We start from the raw sequence: 23346 nt of genomic DNA on the forward strand, positions 1-23346 counted from the left end.
CTAGAAAGAGGGGAGGAGGGAGGGAGGGAGGGAGCAAGGCTGCAGAAGGAGTGAGGAAGGAGCGAAGAAATAGGAGGGAGGAAGAGAAAAGAATACGGGGAGGGGGCAGAACTGGGGCAAGGAGGACAGGAGCTGGGGAGTGGAAGAGGGATGAGAAACATGATCAGGGAATTAACTGGGTGAGAGGACCAGGGACTAAGTTGGCAGGGAGGTAGAAGGTAGGAGCTGGAAGTGGGTGGGGGGGAGTGGAGGACCAGATTTTAAGCTAGGAGAGGACCAGATTCTGAGCCATGGGCTGGATAAAGTAGAGAGGATCTGGGATTGAACTGGCAAACTGAATTGAGTATTGAAATGGGGAAAGGGTGGGATTAAGAAAGAGAAGCCTGGGGATGGAGCTGGGGTGAGAGGGGGAAGGGCAATGTGTGTGTGGGAAAAGGGGCAGGAAAGGGCCAGGGAGCAAGTTGGAGTGAAGAGGGGGAGAGAAGTAGGCAGATCAAACTGAAAAGTGGGGACTCAAGATCAAACAGTCTAGGGGGGGAGGTAGTGAGAGAGAGAGTGTTTATAAACAAGAGCAAAGATGAGAGATGAAGGGATGAGATGAAGGAGGGAGAGATTAAGGAAGGGGTCGTGGGGAAGGAGGCTGGGAAGATTATAAGAAATTAAGAGGGAGTTGGAGGCTGGAATGGGGGAAGATGAAGGGAAGTAGATTAGGAGCTGAGAAGTGGAGAGCAGGAAATGGAGGGCTGGAAGGGGTGAAAGACAAAAAATAGAGGGACTAGCAGAGGTTAGAAACAGTAGTAAGGGGAAGAGAGGGCACCGGGAGGAATAATGGGGAGAGATTCAGAAAAGAAAGAGAAGTCAAGAGATGTGTGAAGAGAGGCAAATGAGAAAGCTGATGCGAAGTCATGTGAAAGACTTAGTATAGGTGTAAGAAATAGATACAGTGAAGGAGAAAAATGGAAAACGAGAGGAAATAGAATGAAAGAAGAATGAAGGAAACAAATCCGAAGATGGACAGGATAAAAACAGGAGAGAGACTGAGAAAATGTGCAAGGGTAGAACAAGAATCCTTTTTTCAAATTACATAATTCTGACTTTTGAACCTTTGAAATGATGTATTCTGTATCTTATATATTGAAACTGTGTGTTTAACAACTGACATGTAAAGGTGCTCTGCTTGCATAAGTTATATCTTCTGATCTATCTAGCAGATATTATTTTTGGACATTTTTGAGTGAGGGGCACTCTATAACCTTTTCTTCCACCTTTTTAACTTCCTGAAGTCAGTTTAGGTTTTTCTGGCTTGAGAGGAGGATGAGAGACGGGGGGGGGGGGGAAGCAGGAAGATGGAGGGGCAGGGAAAACATGATGGGGAAGATGGGGCAATGGAGGCAGAGTGGCAAATGAGGGGAGGCTGAGGAAAGGGAAGAGAGAAGGCGGGATGAAATGTCTGAGGATGGGGTTAGGAGAGTGGGTCTGAGAAGAGGTGACAGGGTGGAAAGCAGTTTTGGGATGGGCAGAGAGGGCTAGAAGAATAGGGGCAGAGAACTGAGAGAGGGGAAGGCCAAACAATTGTGTGTGGGGGGTGGGGCTAGCAGGAGTAAGTTTTTTCTGGTGTGGTTTGAGAAGATAGTCCAACCTTGAGTAAGGATTGTATGATTGCATTTTGCACTGCAGGCAACCCGAGAACCTAAAAACGCCAACGTTTCCTTCCAGTTTCCACCCTTCTCCATGAACTAATAAAATGCAACCTTACAGTAAAGCGATTAGGAAAAGAGATCCGCTTTAAGAGGCTGAGCAGGGCAGAGGGGTGACTTCATTTTTGTAGCGGTAGTAGCAGTGCTTCTGCCAAGGCTAAGTGAGTCCGCAGAAAGACCCAGCAACTCCCCTCTCCTCTGGGTGCCTAGAGGGTGAAGTAATGGAGCTGAGTGCAGCAGGACCCCCCCCTTAGACGCTTTGAAAGTTAAATAAACATCAGGTGAACGCAAAGCAGACGGATCTGTGGTATGATTAGCTAGAGGATGAGACAGCAGCCCCCCCCCCCCGACAGATACTTCAAGAGCCTTGCCTTGCCAAGCCCCAGTGCAGTTTTTTGTTTTTTTTTTTGTGATAGTTTTGGATGGGTTTCAGCTCTGGCGGTTCTAACATGGTCTTCCAGAGAGCAACGCAGCCTGCCAGGCTCGTTTTGTAAGTGTCATGACTAATGTCCTCTCATTGGTGTTTATCGTTGCTTTTGTTATTCCAGATCCCTTCATGTTGTTGTGATCCGGGGAGGGCAGAGAAATGAAGATCAGGCTCTCGTCAGCGCTGGCTGCCCTATGTGCAGCTCTGCTCTTAGCTTCTGTAGATGCTCAAGGTAACCATTCCCGCCACCCTCTTCAATGATGGTGCAGAATTTACAGATTGTACTTTGAGCCCCTGCTCTCTTGTTTCTTCCTCATATTTGTTTTCTACTGGTACTTGTCTTTGAAAGAATCACCTTTTCCTTTCCCTGTGCTCTCTCTCTCTCCCCTTTCTCAGTTGTTTGTCGGGTCCAGCCTGTCACTGAGTTTTAATTTGTCCCGTGTTTGTAGCTGCCATTCTTCCTGGTTTGCAGGTTAAATAGGTTGCACGTGGAAAGGATTGGCTATTCTTTCCCCTCGGGTCGGGGCTGACTGCAAGCGCCCCGCTCCAGACTTGGCCGCACAGTGCTCAGGAAGCAGGTGCCTGTGCAAACACGAAAGCCGAAATTAATAATCAAGAGGCCCTGAAGCACTGGCACACACCCTTCTGCTTGTTAATTATCTGTCTTTTTCTGCTGTGTGAAGTCAAAAACAGTTTCTCTTAAAAACAAATAATAAAATACTCCAACAGATCTTGGCTTTTTGTGTGTGTCATTAGTTTGGGAATAGTTCAGAGGTGCATTGCCTTTCAAAGGACTAACAAGCTCCCATTGGTTTTTGCCGTTGCTTAGGGACTGATTTGTTACAGTTTTCTTTTTCTTTTTATTACTTATAGAAAGGAAAAATAGCCTTAGCGATCAGTTCCTTACCGAAAATCAAAATAACAGTCAGTGATGCACTAGAGTGGGATCCCGAGAGAGCCCCTTGGTAAATAATGTTAGAGAGAGTCTCACTAAATGAAGCAAAGGTGATGAAAACCCTAGGATAAGAAATTGGGAACTCAGCACTGAATGAAAGTCAACACATTTATTTCCTCTAGTTTTCCTTTGTGCATGGGAAACTCTGTTCTGGCTGTTATACTTAACAGATTAGGGATTATTACTATACTGTGAGGGGTGGGTAGAGATACTTTCATCCACCACTTTCCTGCAAAGTCCTCAGCCTCCTGCAGGGCTGCTTAATTAGGGCTTGCAACACTCCAGTGGGCTGCAAGCAGCCAATGGCGGGGCAGTGGGGTGGGGGGGAAGAGAAAGAGAGCCAAAGAGTGCCAAGGCTCGGAAGTGGCCTGTTGAAAACCTTCGGCTTTAACAGTTCTTAAAGCAGCCGGTAGAGGGAAAAAGAGAGCCAAGTAGGCCCAAGGCTCAGAAGTGGCCTGTTGAGAACCATCGGCTTAACAGCTCTTTCTCGGGACTTAACATACAGTACCTGCCTGTAATCTTCTTTTAAGCGCAGAGAGGCAGAATGTAAGTAAATATATAATTAATAAAATACTTACTAATTACTTAGAGTCTCTTCCATTCTATGCTGTCTCTATCTGCAGAATCATTACTCTTCTGTAATGCTTATGGAAAGTCTCTTCCAGTCTGTGCTGTGAACGCAGAGTCTCATCCTGCTCTCTTCCATTCTTTCTCATACTTGGAGACTCTCTTCCTCCCTGTGGAGAATCTCTTCCATTCACTATGGTGTGAATGTCCCTGGAGGTTCTCGCCTTTGTGCTGCTGTTGTCTGGGTACTTCCTTTTATTTAATGCTGTGGATGAAGAACTTCCCTTTGTGGTAACGATGGAGAATCTTCCATTTGCTGTTGGATAGGGAGACTTTCCTGCTGCTCTGTGCTGTCTGTGGAGAGCTTCTCCCCATTTCTTCTGTTTGCAGAGAATGCGGCTTGTGGCCAGCCTTCTTTACTGGGAAACAGGTAGACTGGAGTTGGATGGTTTGTCTGGCTAAGATAGGGACTTAGCTGGAGAAACTGGGGGGAATCGAAAATCCTGCTGCGCTGACCGGTTCTATTTATCCGGGTACATTTTAAGATGGGTAAAATGTACCCGGGTAAATCAGGAGCATTCCAGGGCTCTTTTGGGATGGGCCAGACTTAGCCAAATAACTTACCTGGATAACTCCAATATTCAGATGTATTCAGGTAAGTTATAACTTTAGTCATGCCGCACGGCAGTCCTAAAGTTATCTGGATAAATGTACCCAGGTAACTTTTGGTTTGTCCAGTTTAAGCTACCTGAGTAATTTTAGCCAGTTAACTTAATCTGGATAGCCTGTGGCTCAATATTGACCTCTTAGGCCCTTGATTTGTAAATGGTTTTTCTCATAGACACAACATGAAGCAAAACCTTTTATAAATCTGATGCTTATATAAAACATACAGGATTTATCACAGTTTTCCCGTTTTAAATTCATGGGAGAACTAAACCTTGGAATCAGGCTCAGGATGAGAACCTTCCCTGCTGCCTTTCCTTCCCTTCAAAAACCCTGACATTGGGGGAAGTCCAGAGAAATGAATCCTTGCCTTAGTTAAGAGAAGGAAATCCTGTTCCCTCAGCTCAGTGGCTCCATCCTACTGCAGGGAACATACAAATCCACTTTCCATCTCTATCTCCAGGATCGTAGCCTTTCCATCCTCTGGGGAGGAGGTGCGGGGCAAGGGAAAGAGTGAGTTACATTTTGTTAAGTGCCTTCAAAATATGGTTCCAATTAAGCTCAAACTTAGCCAAGGGTTTGACAAGCGTTTGAAAGTCACACTGCAGTTAATCTGGCAAACTTGCTCATGTACCAAGTCCTGCCAGGAAAAGCTAGACCCTTAAAAAAAAAAGCTATTTATGAATAAGGCAGCTGTGCTGTTTTGTGGCAATTTAAATTGCTTAAAGACATTTTTATTTACTGCCTGCTGGATTGTAAAGAAGCCAGTTGTTCCGCCATTTCTTTTCTGCTTTGGAGAATAAGGCAAGAAACTGGATTCCCTTTACCAAAAGAACCTTCTGCGGCCCAGCCATCCCGACCACAGTTCATCCATTTTTGTCTACCTGTTTGTTTTGTTTCTTCCTCAAGCCATAGGCATGTGCGCTCCATTGGTGTATTAGAAATTTATTAGAGAAGCCCAGCTCTTCCTTGGCTCAGAATCATAGCACCCTTCAATTATTAGCACTGAAGGAATGCAGGAAAATACCAAAGAAACATCAATGAATTCTGACAACTTTGGAAGTATGCACTCATCAGTGCTCCCAACATCTAATCTTAATATTGTTCACCACCTAAATAGTGACTTGAAAATTCCTGAATTAAGCAATCATATTATGGTAACACTTTATTTTAGTGACTTTTAAAAGAGAGGTTTTTTTGAAAGTTAACTTGATGATAAAATATGCCAACTGTGAGATGCCAACATGGAAGGTAAGCTGCCCAATTTTAAAATGCTATTTTGAAGGGCATTTTGGGACTGGTGTAATGGAAATGAAGACAATTGGTAAAAGAGTAAAGCCATCTGGGAATGAACAAGGTAGAATTAACCCATCCATATTGTCCAGGTTCTCCGTCTTTGCTAACAGGTCAATATGTTGTCCAAAAAAGAGGCTACGAAGAACATGTGAGTGTGTGATAAAGTACTCTGACAATGAGATTCATTAGCACTTCAAATGCGATAATTTTGGTTCACTTTGACTTACTGGTGACCTCATTCAGTTGGCAATCTTTCAACTTCACTGAGAATTTAAATAAGTATTTTGGGAAGATAAAGATTAACCACCATAGAATAAAAATCTGAATTTAAGGCTTAACTGAAAAATGTTGCATGCATCTCTACTTTATTCACTTGCAAAGTCTCAATCTGGGTTTTTCAGGTGAGTGAAGTTCTGATATCTAGCTAATATATGACCACAAAGAAAGTTTGTGTGAGGCCTATAGAGAAACAGTCTCTCTTTCTCTCTCTCTTTATATATATATATATATGTATATATATGTAGCTACATAAACGAAATAAAGAGGCACACAAAGAAGGAAAATCAGCAAATGTTAATTGAGGTTGGGTTGAAATATGGCCAGCAAGAGAATTTGTCTGAAAGCGCTAAAAAAAAATGGTTGAGAAGACTTGCATTTGCATGAAATGATACCCCAGGAGAGGCTTGGTTTGGTTTCATTTGACCAGCAGTTTAAAAAAAAAAAAAAAAAAAAGGAAAGCAAGAATTGTGCAAGTTAGAAAACTATTTGAAGTTTGAGAATGGGCTGGTGGCATTACCCAAGGTAGTACAGATCTGTCCAGAACTGGTCAGAAAACGATTTGGAGCTGGGTGGCTTTCTGCTTACAATTACGAGAATTTTAGTAGATTTTATAGGTTTAGAATGTAAGCTTACGCTTCCAGCACTGGGAACGAGGCCCCTGCTCCTGGCAGGCAAAAATAAGATATTGAGGAGCATAGGGGAGAGTCGGGGCAAGAGGAGGGGGAGAGTGACGCTTATCATCCTTGTGGGTGCGTAGGAGAGAAGGGGGGGGGGGCAGGCCAATCTTTTGACATCAAAAACTAGGACAAGGGATCCGAGTACAATCCTTGCGATTTCTGTAGGATTAAAATAGCTTTGGGGGTGGGGAGGAGAGCATGGCCCGACAGAGCCTTTGTATGACATTGTTTTGGGGGGGGGGGGGGGGAGGAGAGGGTTGGCCTTATGGTCTTTTTATTTCCTTTGTTTTGTTTGGTTATGACAGCTTTACTTAGCCAGATATCTTTTGGTTAAGTAGCACATTATCTGGCCACACAAGGCCGGATGACTAAAAATCCTACTTGGCTATATTCAAATCTAGCTGATTAGTTTTTTTTAGTTATCCAGCTACATGTAGCGGTATAACTTTAGGCTGGTGTATTATCCCGCTGAATATACGGGACAAGTTATCCGGATAACTTTAGCATGATAACTTGCACGCAAAACAGCCTCTCGAATATTGCCTGAAAGCTTTTTTTTAGTATGATTTCTATCTATCTATCTAACCTAGCCACTCTGACCGTCAGAGCTCTGCATACATTCCTCTACTTTTCTCAGGTACTGTCCAGCATTTATTTAATAGCTGCGTACAATAACGCTGTTTAGCTCGGCACATGTCACCCTTCATTCTCTGCGCGAGCACATAGTATTATACTAAATATACCACCCTTGGATTGAATATTGTTGTCGCTCCTAATTTTATTTTACTTTTTAATCAGTGCTTTTCTTCTGATTTACTCTTTAGTTCCATGGCCCTGCCGTTGTATCCTTTGCTTTTAGTCTGCTCAAATTCCGCTGCTGCCTTCCCTTTGCCATTTCAGTCTTTCTGACTTTGCACTTCCATTGTACCCAGTGCTTGTGATCTGCTTGTATGTGCTTTGTTTTGTTACTCTTCATTATTATTCTAAAACTCTTGCGTCAAGTTGTCTCCCCTCATGCAACGGCTGTTACATTCTTATGTAACAAGTTATAGTGGTTATTCTCTCATACCACCCTGAAAACCCACTTTTCTTGTTGCATTCATCTGCCAACATGCCTCCTAACAGATGTCTGCCATGTTCCTACCTACGTATTTTGCTTTTCTGCATATTTTTAGTTCATCATAATAGCAGTCTGGCATTTTAACTTCTAAATTGTGAAATTTAGTTTTACACTTTTATTCTGTAGCATTCCATTTCTTACCTTGCTAATAACTGTTTTATCCTTTGTGTTTAACTACACTTCTTTTATAATAACATGTACGGGTGTAACACCTGTAATTCAACAAGATGCCCAAGTGTTCCACATGCACGAACATTGTAAGGGTCGCCCCCTCTGATGTAGGAGTAGTTAGCGATCATTTGTATGCCAATTCACTGCTCAGTCCTGGGCGGGGACGACATTAAGTTTGGCCAGGTAACAGGTTTAATATTGTTACCTCTTACACCAAATGCAGGGTGGCATTAAATCAACAACTCACCGTTATGGCACTGTACAAGCCCTGGAGCTAAATATAAGATGTAAATTAGAAGCTATTGACTTCTTTAATTTGTGGGTTCGATCCAGGTCTAGTTTTTCTTGGTTGTCCTGTGGGCCCTACTGGGCCCCACCAGTGAACGCCTTATGAATTGAGCATCTCCAGATTTGTAAATTAAAATTAATTTGTTTCCTGCAGATATATATGTAGCATTGTAACTTAGAAGGCCTTCAGAGTGACTTCGTTAAAGAGTTGTTTGAATGCCCAGAGTGGAGAAAGTACTTTGGCATAATGTCACAAGAGAAAAGAAGCAATTCCAGCAATGCTGGACTCAAAATTATTCCTCTCTGATATTAATTTGGTAATGATGCTCAAATCTTGGTGTTAGTACCCAACCAACTAACATTGATAATGATACGTTTTATGTATATTCAGACTTTCATGACACTTCAAAGCAGATTGCATTCAGGTGCTTCCCTTTCTGCAGAAGGCTTTTCAATCTAAGTTTGTACCTGAGGCAATGGTGGGTAAAGTGACTTGCCCAAGGTCACAAGGAATGTCAGCAGTAAAACTTGAACCCTGGCGTCCCTGGTTCATAACTTGCTGCTCTAACCTCCAGGCTACTCCTCCAGTCTTAGGCTGAGCCTCTACTTTACTATGTACTAATTAGGGATGTGCAGACCAAACATTTTCAGTTTTTTCATTTCATTTCATGATTTTTTCCCTTTTTTTTTTTTTTTTAATAAATGTTTATTTTGTTCAATTCTCAAAACCCTTCCAAAATAAACAAACGGGGTCTTGCGAGGCTCTCCAACCACTCTCTCTCCATATAAAATCTTCTTGGGGCTCAAGCCTGCTCAGCTGGGTTCGCTCTGGGTCTCCCTGGGTTCCTGTGACTCCCACCCCTAAAATGAAGTTGAGCCTGGGCCACGACTGGGCCTCTCCAAGTCCCACCTGTCCCCCTGTTAAAATATGCCAGGGACCTCCCTCCCCAGCCCCAACTTACTCCCTTCCTGTGGGTCTGGCTAAAAACAGGGTTTGAGAGAAACCTACTCACTCCTGCTCTGGCGGATGAATCTTTTTTTTAAAAAAAGGTGTTGGCCACTTGGAGGACTATGCTAAAGTGTTGTCACTTTGGCACCAGTACAAATGTATGGCTGTAAAACATAATGGCTCTGGCCACACCAGAGACAGGCACCAAAGTGACATCACTTCGGTGCAGTCCTCCAGGTACATTTTTAAAGATTCAATCAATCATGTCCTTAGCATTTCTTTTAGCTGGACTTGTGGGAAGGGGGTAAGTGGGAGTCAGGGAGGGAGATCCCTGGCCCTGTACATTGTAACGGTGTTGGGAACATCAACTCCTAAAAGCATAAAAAAAAGGAGGGAAGGTTTTTATATTTGTTTGAACTAATGCAAAGTTATGTAAATAAGGTAATGTTGAAATGCTTTCCCTCCTTTGTTTCAGACTAACCGCTTGTGAGTGGACAAGGGGTTGAGCTGATGTCATAAGACTCATTTTTTCCTCTCTCTCACTTTCTGCTTCTTTGCTGCTTTCGGTTTCACTTCTAATTTGTCCTGCAAGTGTGCTGCAGCTACTAATGAGCATAGGCATTCTTGTTTTATACAGATGTGTTGTTTTCCGAAATAAATACTAAACATTTCTTTTTGGAACTTATTATTAAGCAGCATGTGCATTCTTTATTTTGGACAACTTACCGTACTTTGCACACAAAAGTTGAACCACAGACTCCAACATTGGCTTATGGGCCTAGACATCCAGTGAGTAGCTATATTTTGGACTGTAACAAGTCTTAACTACAGAACATGTTTTAGCCATGCCAGAAAGTTTCATAATTTTTTTTTTGTGCAACATGGCTTGAGCTAAAATGGAAGACTTTATGATAATGGAAGATGGAAAATTCTAACCTGCATGGTTAACTAAGATGCAAACCTTCTTCAACAAATTGTACATTATGGATGCATTGGAACAATACTGCCCAGCTGAAACAGAGGCCAAGCAGCAGTGGGAAAGGCATGAAGCCAAGCTTAAAGTATGTAAGTGATGACATCTTAAAACTAATTGCAGATCTGCCTACAGGGAAAGGGATGTGGCAAAAGTTAAAGGAAACATTTGCACAGGTATCTATGGTTTCCATTTCTATAATTTTCCAAAGACTTAAGCAGAAAGCTAACAGAAGTGGGAAACCAGACTACACATGTGTCAGAGTTTATATCGATACAAAAGACTCTTAAAAATAATGATGTCAGCTTGCTAGGTGGTCTCATAAAGGAGCATAAACTCTACTCACTGACCGAGAGCTACGTAAATACTGTGGGTCTACCTGGACTACAGTCTGAAATGTTACTGAAACAGGCATTAGCACAGCCTGAAACATTCAGGCAACTACAAGAGCAGAAAAGTTCAGAAAGGGCTCATAATGTCTTTGATGTAGTGTGTTATCTGTGTGAGAAGAAAGGGCATGTAAAGAGGCATTGTAAATTAAATAAAAACATTGTTAAAATTGCTTCTACTGGCAGTAAAACAAGACCGTTTGAGGAAGAGAAGGGGGAGGGGAAGTTTTCAAACCTCAGTAAGGCAGGATCGGAGATGAAAGGGAAAATGTCAATAATGATGTTAGCAGAAAAATGTTTATTGAAGATAGCAAACAACTCAAATGAAGATAGCAAACATAAATATTATCTGGATTTAGGTGCCTCATATCAATATGTGTGCAATGAAAGTGTGTTCACTTGTTTAGATAAATTCTACAGAGCACAGATTTGCCTGGCAGATGGCAGCTCTGTTGAAGCATGGGGAAAAGAGAGAAAACAGATAAGATGTTTGATTGATGAGGGGGAAGTTAAAACTGTTGAGTTTATGGATGCTTATTGGATCCCTGAACTGGATGGGAATTAACTAAATCTTCATTACATGATGGAAAGAGACACTGAGATCCATCTAAGAAACAATGAATGCATTGTAGAGAGACATGGGGAGATCATGTTAAAAGTTCAAACGTACTTGAGTTGTAGCAGCCTACAGAGAGGTTCAGTGCAATTAAACCTTATTTACATTGAATCAGAGGGATCAATATATGGCACAGACACTGTTGGTATGTTAATTATGAATACATGAACAAGATCAGAAAAAGGAGCTTGCAAATGTTCTTGACCTTTGCAACCGCAAAGATGATAAAAGCATACCTGTGAATGTTGTATTAGAACAAAGGCAAAGCAAAGCTTTCCCATGCTGCAAAGGAAAGTAAACAAACAGTGGATCTGATTTGTGCAGATGTATATGGCCCCAGCAGTGAAAACAAAGGTTGGAAAGAGCTATTTTTGTGAACAGCTATTCAAAGTACACTAACACCTATTTTTTTGTCAAATAAAAGTAAGGGTTTTTAAATGTTTAAAAATGATATGCCTATGTTGAAAATTAAATTTAGGAGAAAAAATTAAGAGATTTAGAACTGACAATGGAGGGGAATGTGCAGCAAAGAAATAAAGGAATTTAATAGAAAAAGGCATAAAGCATGAAAAGACTATAAGCTAAAGCCCTATACAGAATGGGCAGGTACAAAGATAGAATCAGAGCTTGCTAAACATGACTAGATGTCTTCTGTTAAATGCACAGTTATCTGATGACTTTTGGGGTGAAGCAATCAGTGTTGCACCTGTTCATGGAATTGCCTACCTTATGAGCTGTGGAATTGGGTGCAAGCACAATTTATTTCATCTGAGATTGTTTGTCTGGAAAGCTTATGTTTATATTCCCAAAGAAAAGAGCAACAAACTGCAATGCAGGAGTGAATTGGGAATCGTGCTGGGATATGTAGTAGGAATATAGAATCCATGATCTCAAAACAAAAGAAGTAAAATTGTGCAGCTTGGCATATTTTGATGAAAAAGAAAGAATGGATGAACCAGAATGAATCACTAAGCCCTGGGTCTGAAATAACAAAAGCAAGATCCACCAGCAGCACATGGCTCTACCTATTAAGAGAAAAAGATGGGGGATACTGAGCAAGAAGCTGATGATGCTGATATACAAGCAGAGAAAGAACAGCTGCCAGTGGTAATGACCTGTAAGCAGATGCTGATGATGTTTCTTCTCAGACAGAGAACTTCACAATCTCAGAACCTGAGGAATATGACCATCATAATCAGATGGACGGAGATGCAGCTCTTATAGAACCAGAGCCAAAGCTAAGGATATCTAAAAGATCAAATAAAGGAAATCCACCAGGACGGATGTGCTGCACTATTCAAGAAAAAGAAGCATCTGACCCAACATCATGAGGCAGAAAAATGCAGCAATGCATCAAAAGAAGAAACAGAAACTCTTCTCAAAAATAAGGCATGGATACTGATTAACTTGTCAAGAAGCAGGCAAGCTATAGGATGCCATTAGATTTTTAAAACAAAGTACGATGCAGAGGGAAATGTGCAGACACAAAGCAAGACTGTTAGCCATAGGCTACACACAAATATCTAGCATTGACTGTGGTGAAACATTTGCGCCAGTTGTGAAACATACAACCCTAAGAATCCTGCTTAGTGTGGCAGCAAGCAAAAAATTAGGAGTGCAACATCTTGACATGAAATCTGTTTTTCTGCATGGTGAGCTTAAAGAAGAAATGTGTATGCATTAGCCACCAGGATTTGAAAAACCAGACAAAGAGAGACTGGTATTATTCATACTACATAAATCCAAATATGGCCTAAAGCAAGTTGCTAAGCCATGGGCTGAGAAGCTAAATGAGATTGCTCGTAAGCATGGGGTTCAAGCAAGGAGACGCTGACTCATTTCTTTAGACACAAAATTGGAAGATGGATGTACATTTTGTGTTATATAGATGACTTGATTGTATGCTCTGCAAAGAATGACAAAGGTTCCGAAACCATAGACTATTTAAACAAAGAAGAGGAAGTAAAATGACTAGGAAATATAAGTTACTATCTAGGGATTGAGATACAAAAGGATAAAGATGGATGTTACTTATTAAACCAAAGACAAAAGATCAATGATTTTATAGAGTTTCTGGGTCTGTCTGAAGGCTGTGAAACAAGTACTCCAACGGAAACAGGCTACCAAAAGGGCGGTGGAAGTCAAAAAAGACTTACCAATAATACTCAGTTCAGAACAGCAAGTGGGAAACTTCTCCTTATTGTAACAGTGTCCAGACCTGACATATCCAGTGCTGTGAGGGGCTAATCCAACTCAGGAGGATTGGACAGCAGTTAGGCTGGGAAGGTATCTGAAAGGGACGATGAATTTTAGTTTTAAGTTACCAGCCACTGAGAGTTCAGATCTGACTGGCTAAGTAGATGCAGATTTGAAGAGGAGACAGAACGGATTGAAAATCAACAGGATTATGTCTTCTTTCACATGGTCGTGCAAGAAGCAGACAGTTATGGCTTTGTCTTCCACAGAGGCCGGGTACTGTGTGGCAGAGCATGCTGTCAGAGAACTTGTACGGCTGTGCAGATTATTCTTGCACTTTGGGATTGATTAGCTGGTGCCAATACAGCTTTATGATGGTGGTTGGTAGATACAAAACAACTCAGGCCAGACATGAAACATATGGACATAAAAAATACATTACATGAGGGCTATGTGTTCAAAGAAACTGGTGAAACTGAAATACTGCCCCACAGGGTGGCAGATATGTTAACTAAGCCTTTGTCCGGGGATTGTTTCTTGGCCCTGCATGATGCATTGGGACTAGGGTAATAATAGCAAATGTGTGGAGTTGCTGAGAAGGGGATTGTTGGGAGTATTCACTCCTAAAAGTGTAAAAGGGAGGGAAGGTTCTGATCTTTGTATGAATTAATGCAAATTTATGTAAAAAAGGTAATGTTAAAATGTTTTCCCCTCTGTTTCAAACTTACTGCTTGTGACTGGACAGGGGGTTGAGCTGATGTCAAATTTCTCTTTCTCTCTCTTTGCTGGTTTGCTGCTTTCAGTTTCACTTCTGATCTGCTGGATCTGCTCTGCAACTGTCCTGCAGCTAACTAATAAGAGTAGGCTTTTTTTTTTTGCATAGATGTTTTGTTTTCTCAAATAAATGTTAATCATTTCTTTTTGGTACTTATATTTAAGTGGCATGTGCATTCTTTCTTCTGGACTACTTACTTGGAATGTAAAGATTGATCCGCAGCCTCCAACTAACAGGGGGGGGGGGGGGGGGGTGTTGGGGCCTAGGAAGATCCTGGAAGGATGTGGCTCAGCCTAGCCAGGCAGGCCCAGGCCCTAGATAGGATTTTACAGAGGAGGAGAGTGGTTGTAGGGCTATGTGAAGCCCAGTTTTTGTTTGTTTTTTTGTTTTTCTGCAACGATTCCAATAATACCTGAAAATATTTGTGTAGTTTTGTGGGAGACCATTTTTAGTTTCTTCCATTTGGAACAAACTGCGGTGGTCTCATTTGTTGAATCTTTTGCACAAGTTAAAAACAAATGCATATCCTTGGAACTAATGAGCTTAAGCCATAAACAGTCTGATCTGAATGCCAAAGCACAATTTAGATTTGGTGCCGTAGCTGGCAGGCGGAAGACTGACATTTTTCTATTGGTAAAGATTTTTGGGGATAGGAGGAGCCAGAGGCTAGGATTTAATGTTAAGAGGGATTGGTCCATAGATCCAGATTTATTTCTCGGATGGGTATGGGGCCTGTAGGCCCGCTGAGCTTTAGGGTGTTGGGTGGGAAGGCCCTTTCTCTAAGGCAGAGGTGTTCATACTGATCCTCGGGGTCCTCCTCATCCGGTCATGTTTTCAGGATATCCCTAATGAATATGAATAAAATACATGCATAGAGGAAGTTCATGTAAATTCATTCTGTGCATATTCATTAGAGAGATCCTGAAAACCTGATCACAATAACACACCACAGGACCATGTATTTCAAATACTATTACATTTTTCAGGTGATTAATAAAATCCATCCTCTTGTCTCAAACACTATCCACAAAGTCTTTTAACAACCAATAAATGCAGCTTCTTCTGTCCAGTTTCTTATATAATCTGTAAGAGTAGTTAGTAGTAGGCCCTTCATATCCTGTAGCTTCTGGAAGAGAAATAAACACACAGAAAGATATTATACAAGCAAACCGGTTTGAACTCTCCTGCTCTATGGTCCAGTTAGTGCTGGGAGACCTGAGCTGTTGAACATGCTGGCATTCCCATGGCCACGCTATCTTTAATAAATTTCATTAATTTCATTCATTGGGCAATAATTCCGGTGTTAATACTGTTAGGTAACCCATGTTACCTACTGGTTTTAACGCTAGTATATATAGACCTCTAAGCCATAATGCCATCTGCAATGCATTACGCAATGGATTGTCATAGATTTGAAAGGTGGTACCTGGACTGAAGTGTGATAAGTCTTATAAGAAATGTTATAGATTATATAATCAATTGGACAGAAGAAGACTGCATTTAGAGGTCAAAAAATGACTTTGAGGTAAATATGAGGCAAATGTTATAGATTATATAATCAATTGGACAGAAGAAGACTGCATTTAGAGGTCAAAAAATGACTTTGAGGTAAATTTGAGGCAAACATGCATATGTGCGGGCGCACATATGCATGTTTGCTGGTGCGAGCACATGGATGTGGCGATTATAGAACATACGCGCATATATGCACGTGCATGTTATAAAATTGGCTATACGCGAGTATATGTGTGCACGATTTTATACTGATGTTTGAATATGCATGCAAATGCCACCTCACTGGTGTAAGCGGAGGGAATTTTAATAGCTAAGCGCACTGATGCAATAGCCCTTTTTCCCAGTTCACCCCAGTAAACTTGCCTTCCTTTCACCCTCTTACCCTGACCCTTAAAACCCTGCTGACTAGCATATATTTTTTTTGTTATATGACTTACACGCTATCCATAGCAAAAGTAAAGTTATGCGGTAGGGGACCCTGGTGTGCACTTGTATGCATAACTACTTATGCTCTAGATTCATGCTACAGATCCAGCCCGTCCATGCCCTGCCCAGACCACACCCATGCTCCACCCCTTTTTGGGAACAAGATTTTTGTGTGTGTAAAAGGAGCTACACGTGTGGCTGCGAGCCTTTTAAAATCCACGCGGGTCCAAACCACGTGCATAACTCCGGGTTTTGGCACACGCAAGCCTTTTAAAATCAACCAGTTTGTGGCTAGTGTTTGAGACAAGAGGCTGAATTTTGTTAATCACCTGAAAAATGTAATAGTACTTGACAACATACATGGTCCTGTGATGTGTCATTGTGATCATGAAAAAGATCCCAAACACAATTTAAAGTCTACAACCCCCCCCCTGAGCACTAGATATCGTCAACATAACCATGTGAAGTTGGCCATTTAGCCCAGAGTATTATGCTGTCTCAAAATGTATTAACATTTCTATAAGTTATCGAATTCTAAGAGAAAGATATTGAAATGTTGTTTTGCCAAATAATACAGTTGCTAGAATTTAAGCGATAAGTGAAACAACTTCATATTTGAATTTTGAAAGGTTATGAATGCAAAACCTTTTCATGTATTACTGGCTGCATAGCATGTCTGGAAGGATGTTGATATACTGAATGCCGGAATCTTTGAATGCCTTCTATGGTGATTGTCTGTAAATTACAGCACATGAACCAATGCTGTTTGAGGACAAGGTGACCTTGCTCCTGAATCTGGTATTTGTTTTCACAGGTAGACTGCTAGTTAACTTGTTTCTTTGACCGTGTTCCTTCCTTTCTAGGCATTTATTGTCCATTATTGCAGATGTGTGGGTCTCTCCTGAAGTGAATGGTTATGTATGGAGAGCATGCACTGATTTTGGCATATTTCACAGACACGCATGGGGAATTTTAAAGGAAATTTAAGGTGGATTTCACAAAACACAGATCACAAAGGATGAGAGTAGGGCCTTTAGTATTGCCCTTTTCAGTTTAGGTAGTGCCATAACTATAACCTACAAAACTTTCCTTTTTACTGAAACAAGCCGTGGCATCAATAATGTGATGAACAGTTAATCCATATTGACACCTTTACATATATAGAAAAGCGGACATATATCTTATTAGCTGACTGTCATGTCGTGCTTCGGAGCTGACCAGTGCTACACCTGAGCTTTCATGAAGTGGATTGAAAACACCCTGTACAGAGTTGACGACTCTACCCCGCCAACCCATCAGTTTTTCAGTTTATGTGGGAGCCAGTCATTTTGGAAATCAACAGGCTGGGCGGCTGCTGACCTCCGGCAGCTAAAGCCTAGGGGTCTCTGCAGCATCTGATCAATTTACGGTCAAGGTTGGTGGCACTATTTTCCCATGTCCTGATTTCTTTTTCATAGCATGCTCAGGTCATTTGTGTCTGCCTTTGCATTAAATTTGTCCTGAGGCATAGCTACTCAAACTATATTTTATAATGATATTCTTAAGATATATGTATACATAAGTGCACACACACACACACACACACCTACATACACATATACACATGCACATATACACAGTATATATATATCATATTATTTATCTGTTGCATGCTTTATACTAAAGAGCTACTTCAGCTGACTCTAACAACGTAAGTATGGTATGAGAATTAATGAACCTGTGCATGCAGATTAATCTCACTGCCTGTGTATGGAGAGAAGGAAATAACATTTTTAGTTCCAGTATACATCTTGTAGTAGTGTCAAAAAAAGCCATATTATCCTATGGTTAGAAATGGCAGGCAATTAAATTAAAAGCAACTCTAGCTCCTTCTATTTTCAGTGTTTAAAAGGCCAATTGGATTTATGCTTTGGGAGCAATTTAAATGATGCGACTTAAGATCAAAACTTGCTCTTTTAAATGAGCAGGTGGGATCTGTAAGCAGTGATACCATACTCCCCCTGAACCATACTTGAAAAATGAGTGACTGTCTGACTTGGTGACTTCCAAAACAATGCAAATGTATTTCTGCAAACCTGTTTATAAGTCATTCTATATATTTTATATACCCTACCATGCACCGAGAGTGAGTCAGCAAAGTGCTGCATGATTTGGCATGATGATGTGAAAGGTAGAATATCATTATAAAATATTTCTGAAAAGTCTGTCTGTAATGAACCTTGTACATGGAGGCTTTTGTCCAACGTGAAAAGCTCAAAGAAATCAACACTTCATGTACCCATGCATGATGCTGCAAGATAATACTGTTTCCTTTTGTACTCTTCAGTTATTTCTGTCACCAACCCTTATGATTTTTTTTTTTTGTTTCCATTTTGCCGTCATTTGTTCAGATCACTAGTGCCCTATCTGCTATTTGCTATGAGTATTGTAAATAAATGTCCATCGGTATGCTCTGATTTTGTCTTTTCATTATTAACCATTGTTTTGTGATAAACCATACTGGCATTTTAAAACTAAAATGCCCCTTGAAGTATGGGTCTATGTGCACCTGTGACCAGAAAGGTATTCATTTATTGTAGGTCTACGTAACATCAAACTGGTGTAGACAGGTAGAAAATTAGTTTTATATCAGTCTGCAACACACATAGGGAAAATATTAAATTAACATTTTCAGAATTACATTTCATTAATCTCCCTCAATATATTAGAACAGTATTTTGCATGGTTCTAGAAACAGATGCACATTTTATTTAACATGCATATTAGTATTTATCATTTTATAGTGCCATCCATATTTATGGTGCTGAATAAGGGTAATCAACCTGATCTCTTCCCCAAGAAACTAGCATTAGTACCCAGTTTAGATGGGATGCGCAGACATAGAGGGCGCTAATAATATGATTTGCTCAAGGTTACACAGAGACTTGGCATAGGCTTCTAAATCAGTGCCCTCTGAAATAGATTCTAAATTACCCCTTCACTTCTGGAACTTACAGTTATTTGCAGTGGGCTTAAATACAGAGAAGCTCTCAGATTTATCATTATGGAATACTATTTATTCCTTCTCCACTATAAAATAGTAATATTGTCTACTTGGCATGAGGAGACTGCTTGGATCATACAGTTCCATCCCTTGCTATTTTGGCAGTCCTACCAACTCTTCCAGCATTGCCAAGTTGTTATAGTAGAACCAGTGACATAACAGTTGCTAAACCAGGCAGAAACCATTGTGAATGGACTGCGTATATTTGTTGATGTCCCGTGGAAAAGAATGCTGTCTCCATTTTCCTACATTATCTTATGCTGTACAGCTGTAAGCAGATTACTGTGATTTGGCATGCCTTGTATGGATTGCACCCAGCATGTACCAAACCAAAATCCTTTTAATTGTTACGTGAAAAGTTTGCACTTGTAGTTATTACCTGTAAATTCATTGTACCTGTATCCAAATGTGTTTTCTATTGTGCTTGATTTTGCTGGCCATTCTCGAATGACTTAGCAACTCAAGGAACAAATGTTATGTGCTGTCCTTGTAACATGTACATTCTTTTAATGTGTTGTCATATCTTGTCAGCTTTTATTTTATTCTTGTTTTCCCAACAACATACGTGCATGTTTGTTGGAAACAAATTTATGCAAAGACATACCTAGTAAGCTTTGCTTGAAATCTTTCTCTTTCTATATTTTGAATTTAAGTAATCAATCTTGACACTTTCTAAAATGCATGTGTTGTAAACTGTCTTTTGCAGTTGATCCACCTTCAGATATACAGTTTGAAATTATAGATGAAAACTCAGTTCAGATGTCATGGAGTAGACCAGCTGATAGAATACGGGGTTACAAAATTACAGTGGTATCCACACATGGTAAGTTAGCGTTTTCTAAACCTTCCTTTCATATTATTCACACAGAAATATAGAAGATAGAAATAATGAAAAAATACCAGACAGCAGTTTATATTTTTACTGATGGTATAGCCTGAGAAACGTCAAACTTTGGGGGCCTGATTTTCAAAAGCATTTAATTGCGTAAAACTGGGTTTTACATGTGTAAGTGCACTTTATCATGTAAGTGGGCTTTTGAAAATTGCGACGATATATGTAATTGTGTCCTTAGGATATTCGTGTGTAAGTGCACTTTATGCAGGTAAATGTTTTTGAAAATTGCTACAATAGAAGTTACATTTTCACTTGTAAATCCTTTTGAAAATTACCCCCTGGGGAAGTAATTTTCAAAGGAGTAACACATGTAAATGTAACATTATTGAAGCAATTTTCAAATTCAATTTACCCACATTAAGTGTACTTTACATGGGCAAAATCTATTAATAATTCAATGGTATATTTTGCAGCAATTTTCTAAAGCCCACTTAAATGGGTATTTTATTCATGTAAAACCCAGTTTTCAGCATGTAAATCCTTTTTTAAAATTACCTCCATAGGTATTTTTCCTTTTTTATCAGGTCAAGAAGTTTTTAAAATGCAAAGTTTAACATTTTTTTTTTATTGAATTTAGTGCTCATGAAAGGTACTAGATTAACAGCATTTAGGATCCAAAGTTCTCTAATACATAAAACAGGTACAACATAAACAGCAGAAGAGCATGCATCCCCTCATTGCTGTATGAGTATGCCCCCACTCTGTTGGCAGGACCATGGCTGTCCTCAAGGGGAGGGGAAAACAGGGGCAACCATCCTGGGCCCTGCACTGCCATACTAGACCCATCCCCAACACTATTATTTCAGCATTCCAGGGCCCCACTGTGGTTGATTTGCCATGGGCCCTGCATTCTCCTAAGGTCAATTCTGGGCCGGACCACGTCCAAGGATGAAAAAGTCCACTTTCCACATCTGTGCAATCTTTGATCTCTTTGTTGAGACTGCCAGCAATGGTGTCAACTCATGGAAATGTGTGCATTGGAAAAAGGACAGAGATCACCAACTCTTTCTCAAAGATCACCAAACACTCTTCATACTGGAATGAATTTCTCTTACTACTGACTAGACCCAGATTTGAACCTGTGATTGTTCAAATTCACTGAGTCATCCAAACAGTCCCCCAAATAGTAGCAATATCATTAACAATTGGTAATAATGTAATTTGTAGATTTTGAAGAAAAAGAAAGAGAGAGCAATATTTTGCTTCCTTGTAATCAAATGGTACACATTCTTTTATTTCTCATCTGCTTTGTGCTACTTTAGGAAATTTCAGAATATTAAGTGGAATATATATTTATTTATTCTTGGAGTCCATAAGAATGACCAGCTTTAACAGTGAAACCTCACCATAGCATGAGGTTCTGAAAATAAATATACGGTTGTTTTTGACTTGGCAGTTTCTTTCTGCCCTTTGGGCCTCCAGCTCAGTTGGCAGCGGGACTGGGTGCACTGAGCCTTCATTTGAAGTTATCCAGGAATTTTTTTCACCTTTTTTTATATCTCCAAGTTACCTAGATTGGTCATTGCAGTGATGGCTCTGGGTTAGAGACCATTCAACAATAGTCCTTCCAGAATCATGCTCCTGAAGCCAGCCACTAGATGTCGCCATCATGTAATGGCCACAGCTCCCTCTCCCCTGGGGCTCTGAACACTGTTTCTGCAGCAGATCCATACCCAGCCAACCCAAGGACTGGAAGAGCCAAAATTGGGATTGAACCATGGACCTTCCACATGGTGGTGCACCTTACTGCCACTTAGCCACCAGCCTAGCCCATATAAAATACTTTTTTTTATTGCATCTTATCCTATATGGTTTGAAAACTCTATTCAAAGTGGTTTTAAACTGTAAAATAGTGCTTTAAAGCCCCATGGAATGAACTGTATTTAAAAGAGGTTTGATACCCATTTCACATGCATTTTTAGAGATAGTTAAAGGAGGGATGTACTATATTTTATGGTATGAATCATTCATTGATGATTATGTAGTCTCCCATTTGAAATTTGGATTCAGGTCTCTCTATAATAAGTTGCCTAAACAGCTATAAACCTGAATTAGATGTGTAGAATGTTTGCTAAAGTCTTTGGTTCCCTAAGAAGTGGGAAAATATAAGAATTTAGGCAAATAATCTCTCTATAGGTTCCTGGGGCCAGGATAGTTTTTTTCTAATTTCCGCAGCTCCATGCCTTAGATTCTTATTGTAGGTGAGAGAGGAAATGCTTCCTTGGTAAGACTCGCACTGTTGTGGAAGTCCTTTTCATTTTGTAAAGTTTCTGCTGCCATCATCATCACTACTCATGCCAGGTGCAGCTGAGTCTTTTCTCTGGTTCACTGCAGAATGAAGCTTGTGTAAAGGAATGGGAGAGGAGGGGAGGAACGTTTTCAGCTAGTAAGAATATGTGTTCATCTGTAGTAATCTCTGATTCCTACATTTCATTTTCCAAATAAAGCTAGCCATATGGTATATATATAAATATGAATATTCATCCTTCCAAATGATTTTTTGAAGGGAATGTTCTATTTTCAAAGTTCGCATTTGGTGTCAGCATAGGAAGCCGCATGTAGAAGAGAAAGAAAAGACGAGTTATGCGCAGAATGTGTTTCTTGTAGTATATTGGGGTCAGGCTATCATAAGAAAGTCATGATTCAGATTCATGGAATGTGTACACTGTCAGAGTCATCTGGATTCCTTAAAACATTAGATCAGTTTTTAAGTTGACCTCCTGAATCACTAGGAAACATTTTGGCTACTGTGTGTTGGGTGGTGGGGGGTAACAAGATCAATGAAACAGGATGGAACAGCTCCCCTATGAGGAAAGGCTGAAGAGGTTAGGGCTGTTCAGCTTGGAGAAGAGACGGCTGAGGGGGGATATCATAGAGGTCTTTAAGATCATGAGAGGTCTTGAACGAGTAGATGTGAATCGGTTATTTACACTTTCGAATAATAGAAGGACTAGGGGGCATTCCATGAAGTTAGCAAGTAGCACATTTAAGACTAATCGGAGAAAATTCTTTTTCACTCAACGCACAATAAATCTCTGGAATTTGTTGCCAGAGGATGTGGTTAGTGCAGTTAGTGTAGCTGGGTTCAAAAAAGGTTTGGATAAGTTCTTGGAAGAGAAGTCCATTAACTGCTATTAATCAAGTTTACTTAGGGAATAGTCACTGCTATTAATTGCATCAGTAGCATGGGATCTTCTATGTGTTTGGGTAATTGCCAGGTTCTTGTGGCCTGGTTTGGCCTCTGTTGGAAACAGGATGCTGGGCTTGATGGACCCTTGGTCTGACCCAGCATGGCAATTTCTTATGTTCTTATGTTCTTATGTCAGTTAGTTGAGTTTCTTTTTACTTAGATATATCTTCTCTTGTATTTCTGTTGTCAGTCGAATTCCTCATGAAATGACCTTATTTAGTAAATATTTTTTTTAA

The 23346-nt window shown here is 40.5% G+C and overlaps 1 protein-coding gene across 3 annotated transcripts in view; it reads left to right on the forward strand.

Annotated features, from left to right (window-relative positions):
• The window catches only part of COL12A1 (collagen type XII alpha 1 chain), a 359822-nt gene that overhangs the window by 70702 nt on the left and 265774 nt on the right, over positions 1-23346 (forward strand). For 2 of the 3 annotated variants that reach the window (XM_029595614.1, XM_029595613.1), the window contains 2 exons: positions 2246-2356; positions 19732-19848. In XM_029595614.1, coding sequence (XP_029451474.1) covers positions 2284-2356; positions 19732-19848 — 190 coding nt within the window. In that variant the 5' untranslated portion in view covers positions 2246-2283. The remainder of the gene's footprint in view (positions 1-2245; positions 2357-19731; positions 19849-23346) is intronic. The other variant, XM_029595615.1, reaches the window with a different exon arrangement.

Source organism: Rhinatrema bivittatum, chromosome 3 (genome assembly GCF_901001135.1).
Source record: "Rhinatrema bivittatum chromosome 3, aRhiBiv1.1, whole genome shotgun sequence".
NCBI lineage: Eukaryota > Metazoa > Chordata > Amphibia > Gymnophiona > Rhinatrematidae > Rhinatrema > Rhinatrema bivittatum.